Here is a 7,621-nt window from a genome sequence, read left to right on the forward strand (position 1 = left end):
AGTGAGGCTTTGGCTGCAATGATGCGCAGTCATCACTACATACCACACCTCACTGCTTAGGCCATTTGCAGGAGGAGAAATGAATAACAGGGGCGTCCTGTTCTAGCAGTTGGTAGATGTCCCAGGCATTGTTCCGACACCAGCTTACTTTTATCTCCTATCCACCTGTGAACATTTTATCTGCCTGTGTATCTCAGTGTGTTATGTATCTCCTTGCATCTGTAAGGTGATTGTCAGCATCGTGTTGGGCTTGTTGATGAAGGGAAAATGGAAGGCAAATACCTTATTTTTGACCATCTCCTCCTCTTGCTTCGTAATGACCTCATCACTTATCATGTGGTCCATGATGTAGGCGGATCTGATATCCTTTGCGAGCAATGCTCGATTCTGAATAAGTAAGCTTCTGGCTCTTTCATCCATTTTCTCATTTATTTTCTAGTATTTCTGAATAATACACAATTCTAAACTCACTTCCTGTCAAATGTTAACATCAGCGTAATACTCGCATCCTGTAAAAGAAAAAAAAAAGGAAACATCAGGTGAGGACCAGGCTAGATAGCACAACTATGACAATCTCAAAACTCCTTGATTCATTTTTCATCGCTGTTTGCAAGTTGCGCATTGTAAGTCCGACTGATCACGTGACACAGAGCTGGGAGAGGACATGCAGCAGCGCGTCTTCTCCCGCCTCTATCTCCTGATTGGTACTGGTCTGAACACTCAGACCCGGACCGATCAAAAATTTTGACATGTCTCTATAACAAATCCAAAGTTTTCTGAAGTGACAGTGATACTTTAAGAGAGGTAAATGAAATTGACAGTCCATATAGTTAATCTCTGCTTGTTTGTGTCTGTGTATCAGTCTAAAGTCCAGCTGTATAGCTCACAGAGCATTATCTAGCCTAGATACAATTGTATCCACTTCTCAGCGCACAGCAGGACTAGCCAATTATCAGGGTTGTCTCTAAATGTAAACAACAAAACTCACAGACAGCAAAACAAAAATACAGTGGTGCCTTGGATTACGAGTATAATTCATTCCGGGACCGTGCTTGTAATCCAAATCCACTCTTAAACCAAAGCAAATTTTCCCATAAGAAATCACTGATATGCAGACAATTGGTTCCACGCCTGAAAAATAATGATTTATTATTCTGAACAACATGTAAAACAGATAAAAGAAACATTCAGAAACAGCAGAATATGTGATATTATAAGTTACTGTACAGTAATGGAGAGGATGGGAAAGACAAGGGCTGACAGAGACTGCAGGGAGCATGAAGGAATGAGCAGGGCAGATGTGGGCACATACATGCAGCACTCTCTGTCTGGGGAGAGAGGGGTTACAGCTATGGAGAGATTACCTCCACAGTCCTGTCCCCTGATGTAAGCCCCAGCCTGAAGTGGATCTGCTATGATTTGGAAGGTGAGAGAGACTTCCTGGGTCAGAGTACAGGGCTGTAGACCACTCTATGCAGACCATGCCCCTCCTCCACTCCCACCCAGTACTGGGAGCTCTTACACCAAAGCAATGCTGTTGAAACAGGTCCCAATTTCGAAAAACTGTGAGCTCTTAAAGCAAGTTACTCTTAAACCAAGGCACCACTATAATTAGAAAATGGTGGGGAACTGTAGCATAAGGGTCCTAGTATAGGCAGTGATTTTTTTGTCTTCTTCAATTAACGATAAACGACACAGAACTGCATGTACTGCTATCTGGTGGAGGGGGTTAAGCTCCTGAAACGCGTAATATATGTGCTTTGTATTTGACTATTGTGGACATTCCTCTGGACAGCGCTGGTAAATAGGACCTTTTTTGTCTTGGACTCAAAAGCGAACATCCTGAAAATGACCCAATTACTAGCCTACAATGCTCTGGCCACCGAAGCATGAACGGATACATAAAAGGTACCTTGTGTCTTCTCGGCCTAAAAGCTTATATGCTAAAAAGCTGACATATTCCCAGCCAAGATGAGTGTGCATGTTTATACTGGCGTCAGGGGAACTGAGCATTTAGCCAATACCCATTACTTCCTGGTACCTGGATGTGATGTCTATATTCATACTATATGTCTGCAGTGGTCTGCCTTGTCATCTCACAGCACTGGGGTCCTGGGTTCAAAGGTCATGCTCCTATGCTCCAAAATATAGTGAGCTGCATTGTGACCCCCAGTGGGGACAGGGATCAATGTGAGTGATGATCAATCCCTGTACAGCCCTATAGAGTATGGTGGTCCTATATAAAGGAATTATTAGTATTTGTCCTGCACAGTCACATGATCATTGTGTCAACACACCCTGCAGTAAATAGAGCAAAAATTCCAACAGAGAGAATTTTGAGACATTTATTATTTTTCTGTTCACACTTTAAGGGATTTTCTTGTAATGAGAAATCTCCCTTTAAGGGGGTCGCATGAACATTGTTATTGTGATGTTGGTTATGTACATAGATCTCTCTGGCCACCCCCTGTAGGTCATTGTATACAGGAGGGGCTACACTGGACAGGAAGTATATGAGGAAGTCCCTGTCACTCGGGTCCTATGGTCCTTATAAAGACAATGACAGCTAAAGTCTCCTGGTAACGTGGCCCGGCAACAAGGGAGGACACCCCGCCACTTGTAGTGCTATGCCTCAGCCCCCTTACCTACCCCTAACCCGCACGACACGCACATACAGCGCAGCCTCACCTGTACGTACAGCTCCTTATTCACATTCTGCCGCAACCACGGGGTACGGACTACAACTCCCGGCGTGCCCCGGTATCGTGACGTTTCACTTTTCTTTTAACCTCTTCATCACCGGACTCGCAGCAGAGAGCGGCACAGAAGGCTGTCAGGTCTACACGGAAAGGAAGGAGTTAATCTCCCGCGCAGGTCACTTCCTCTAGACGCAGCTCCTCGCACTGGCTGCATTTAAGGGACGGCAAGAGGCGGGAACAGAGGAGAGGCGCCGTCCCTGTCACACGGGGAGCCGCGCTCCTTCTACCGTCGCGTCTCAGGAGCGGGAGGGTGGGGAAGTGTGAGGGGAGCCGGGGTCACTGGTGCTGACTGTTGTGGAGCAGTGGTCACGGGGTAGGTCCTGGCACAGCTCCAGCACTGCTCTGAGGACATGACCGGGCTCGTCTGGGGCTTCTCACGTAAACAGCTCAATGTATAGACCGTGTTATGTCCTGTGCTGGGGCCGGGCCCTTATGTGAGCAGAGCTTCCCTATACATGTACAGGCGTATTAGCTATTGTGCTATAGGTGTACTCCCCAGGCTGTAGTATAATGCTGCTGTGGGTGAGCCAGGTGAGATGGGCCATGCCCGGATAGTATCACTCAGCCCCGGCTTACACCAGTGTCTGGGCCTCACTTCTGTCATGTTCTTAGCTGTTTCTGTCACATGTATTACTACTATTCCCATGGGCCATTTGGGCTCCACAATTCCTGTCTTTTTGCTTTGTATTTGGTAAGGGTGGTGTCATGAAGCAGAGAAGGCCAAGACAGATGTGTACCACATACATGGATGTAAAGGAAAACTGCTGTTTATTAAATCCTGCATGGGTAAAATTCATTACAAATACTAACTTATCTATCCCTGTGCTGCGGTGAGCGATGTGGCCGCCGGAATCTCCGATACTGACATGTCATCACTAGAGATGAGCGAACCTGGAGCATGCTTGAGTCCATCCGAACCCGAACTTTCGGCACTTGATTAGCGGTGGCTGCTGAACTTGGATAAAGCCCTAAGGCTATGTGGAAAGCATGGATATAGTCATTGGCTGTATCCATGTTTTCCAGACAACCTTAGAGATTTATCCAAGTTCAGCAGCCACCGCTAATCAAACGCCGATTGTTCGGATCAACTCGAACCCAAACCCGGTTCGCTCATCTCTTGTCACCACCATTGTTGAGCTGTTCTGTCAAAATGCCAAAGTTCGGCAACTGGAACGCTTGGCATTTGATTATCGGTGGCTGCAGAAATTGGATGCCGCCCTAGGGCTGCCAGGAAAACATGGACATGACCATAGGTTGTATCCATGTTTTCCTGGCAGCATCCAATTTCTGCAGGCACCCTTAATCAAATGCCAAGTGTTCCAGTTGCCGAACTCGTGACATTAAGGGCGGGTTCACACTACGGAATTCTCGCGGACAATGTCCGCGGAATTCCGTCAGCTGTCTGCCCGCACAGGCACGCGCTTTTCCGCCGGCTCCATAGACACCATTCTATGGGCCGGCGTATTCCGCGATCCGCTAAAAGAAGTGACATGACACTTCTTTCAGCGTATAGCGGAATACGCCGGGCCATAGAATGGTGTCTATGGAGCCGGCGGACAGGCGCCAAGATGTGCGGGCGGACAGCTGACGGAATTCCGCGGACATTGTCCGCGAGAATTCCGTAGTGTGAACCCGCCCTTTGATAGAAAAGCTCTACACTAGTCACAGCGTCTCACCCCAGTCACTCACTGACTTGACTGGCTGGGTGGCAAGTTGGGCCATCCAAGTGGGGGAAAAAGACTTCTGGTGGGAGCCCTGCTGCTCACTGCTGGCACAGGGAGAGATAAGTTAGTAGTTGTAATTAACCCCCACCCCCCCCCCCCCCCCCCCCCCTGCCGCCAGCTGCAGGATTTTATAATCCACCCCATCTCCTTTTAATCACTTTACTGTTTTTTCACAGTGAGCAGGTTGTGGTGGCCCTCTGCTACACACAGTAGCAGAAGGCCACCCAGTATAACAGGAGGTTGGCTCCTGTTATACCAGCAGTGCCACAGCGAGATGTACATTAACATCTCAGTGTGGCTATGGGTTAAATAGGGTGCATAAATCTGTCACACAATTTACCATTTTGCAAATAGTGTAAACAAGATCTAGCACCACACCTACCATAGCCCTTGCACCACAGTGGTAAATTCACTACCTATGAGTGGAAGACAGACTCAAGAAAAACATATTATACAAGAAGACAACAACAGTTAGCCTTGGACGCAGTGTCTGGATAAGGCTATTTTCGCATTTGTGTCTGGTCTGTAATACATTTTGAAAGAATTCCCAGGGATGGATGTGCAAACTAAAGTCAAACTGATGAAAACAGTCCATCTACTTACGTCATCTACTTATTTTTATCAATCAAATAAATGGAACTTAATGCGTTTTAGATATGGTGGTCATATTCTGTTGTGTGGAAAGGGCAGATTCCCTTTGACAACACAGGGCAAGCATACCCATGCTGTTACAGCCAACAGTGTATGGAGCAAGGTTTTAACCCCTAAGTAACCAAGACAATTTTTATTTTTGCACTTAAGATTTTTCCTCCTTGTGTTTAAAAAGCCATAGCACTTTAATTTTTTCATCTACAGACTAAGGCTGGGTTCACACTACGTATATTTTAGTCAGTATTGTGGTCCTCATATTGCAACCAAAACCAGGAGTGGATTAAAAACACAGGCTCTGTTCACACAATGTTGAAATTGAGTGGATGGCCGCCATTTAATGGCAAATATTTGCTGTTATTTTAAAACAACGGCTGTTATATTGAAATAATGGCCGTTATTTACTGTTATATGGCGACCATCCACTCAATTTTACCATTGTGTGAACAGATCCTTTCTGTGTTTTTAATCCACTCCTGGTTTTGGTTGCAATATGAGGACCACAATACTGACTGAAATATACGTAGTGTGAACCCAGCCTCATGATGCGTTTACACAGAGAGATTTATCTGACAGATTTTTTTAAGCCAAAGCCAGAAATGGATTTGAAAAGGGGAGAAATCTGTCTTTCCTTTATGACCTGCACCCTGTTTATAGTCTGTTCCTGGCTTTGGCTTCAAAGATCTGTCAGATAAATCTCTCTGTAAAAGCACCATAAGGTCCTTCTTTTTTTTTTTTTTCTTTTTTTTATTTGCGACCCCAATTGTTTTGTCATATAATATGTTGTGAAACCAGGAACACAAATATCAGATTTTAGGGTAGTATTATTTTTACGTCATTCCTTGATAATCGTACGTGTAAACGCAGCAAACGATCAAGCGATGAGCGAGCAATCGTTCATTTTGATCTTTGAACATGTTCTCAAATCATTGGATGTTTGCAAAAAAATTCGCAGATCGTTCCGTACAAACAGTCGTTCACCGATTTAACCTATGTGCGAGATAGGCTTAAAGAGCATGTACCACCAGGTACATCCTCTGTAACCTAAACCCACTGATCGAAATGCGCCGGCACGGGGAAGCCGGTGCTGAGGTCTGTTTTTTGGACCGGGGCCCGGTTCCCGTGCACGGCGCCGTTCTGTGCACTGGAACCAACCGGTGTTCAAGCACTGGAGGCGGGTCGGACCGCCCCCAGTGGGGGGAAATTCCCTCCCCTGTATGACGCTGCTCCATTAGAAAGATAACGATTTTTCCGTACGATATATTGTTCCGTCTAAACGCTGATTGTTATTAAAAAAAAAATTGTTACTTTGAAATTGTTAATCGTACGACGGGGAATTAACACTCCGTGTAAAAGCAGCATTATCTACATTCCTCAAGTCAGTCTGATTACAACGATACTTAACCCTATCATGACCATGGGCCATTAACCCCTTAAGGACAGAGCCAATTTCAATTTTTGCGTTTTCGGTTTTTCCTCCTTGTGCTTAAAAGGCCATAGCACTTGCATTTTTCCACCTAGAGACCCACATGAGCCCTTATTTTTTGCGTCACTAATTGTACTTTGCAATGACAGGCTGAATTTTTGCATAAAGTACACTGCGAAACCAGAAAAAAATTCAAAGTGTGGTGAAATTGAAAAAAAAAACGCATTTTGTTTATTTGGGGGAAATGTGTTTTTACGCCATTCGCCCTGGGGTAAAACTGACTTGTTATATATGTTCCTCAAGTCGTTACGATTAAAACGATATGTAACATGTATAACTTATATTGTATCTGATGGCCTGTAAAAAATTTAAACCATTGTCAACAAATATACGACACTTAAAACCGCTCCATTCCCAGGCTTATAGCGCTTTTATCCTTTGGTCTATGGGGCTGTGTGAGGTGTCATTTTTTGCGCCATGATGTGTTCTTTGTATCGGTACCTTGATTGCGCATATACGACTTTTTGATCGCTTTTTATTACAATTTTTCTGGATTTGATGCGACCAAAAATGCGCAATTTTGCACTTTGGGATTTTTTTGCGCTGACGCCATTTACCGTGCGAGATCAGGAATGTGATTAATTAATAGTTCGGGCGATTACGCACGCGGCGATAGCAAACATGTTTATTTATTTATTTACTTTTATTTATAACCTGGGAAAAGGGGGGTGATTCAGACTTTTATTAGGGGAGGGGGCTTTTTACTAATAATGACATTTTTTTTTAACTTTTACACTTATACTAGAAGCCCCCCTGGGGGACTTCTAGTATAAGTACACTGATCTCTCATTGAGATCTCTGCAGCATAGATATGCTGCAGAGATCCATGAGATAGGCACTTGTTTACTTCCGGCTGCTGCAGCCGGAAGTAAACGAGTGCCGAGCCGGGGACGGCGCCATCTTGGAGTGGTCCCCGGCCGGCTTCATTTACGGAGATCGCTCCTCCGGGATAACATCTCCCCACTAGACACAAGGGATGACGCTGCGTCCGGTAATCGGATGCA

The 7,621-nt window shown here is 45.1% G+C and overlaps 1 protein-coding gene across 1 annotated transcript in view; it reads right to left on the minus strand.

The window, feature by feature from the left end:
* APAF1 (apoptotic peptidase activating factor 1) overlaps positions 1-3,100 on the minus strand; it is a 62,040-nt gene extending 58,940 nt beyond the window's left edge. The window contains exons 1-2 of the mRNA XM_069973025.1: positions 2,689-3,100; positions 283-509 (exon numbers count right to left, since the gene is read on the minus strand). Coding sequence (XP_069829126.1) covers positions 283-420 — 138 coding nt within the window. The 5' untranslated portion in view covers positions 421-509; positions 2,689-3,100. The remainder of the gene's footprint in view (positions 1-282; positions 510-2,688) is intronic.
* Between the last annotated feature and the right edge of the window lie 4,521 nt (positions 3,101-7,621).

The sequence above is a fragment of the Dendropsophus ebraccatus genome, chromosome 1 (assembly GCF_027789765.1).
Source record: "Dendropsophus ebraccatus isolate aDenEbr1 chromosome 1, aDenEbr1.pat, whole genome shotgun sequence".
Lineage (NCBI taxonomy): Eukaryota > Metazoa > Chordata > Amphibia > Anura > Hylidae > Dendropsophus > Dendropsophus ebraccatus.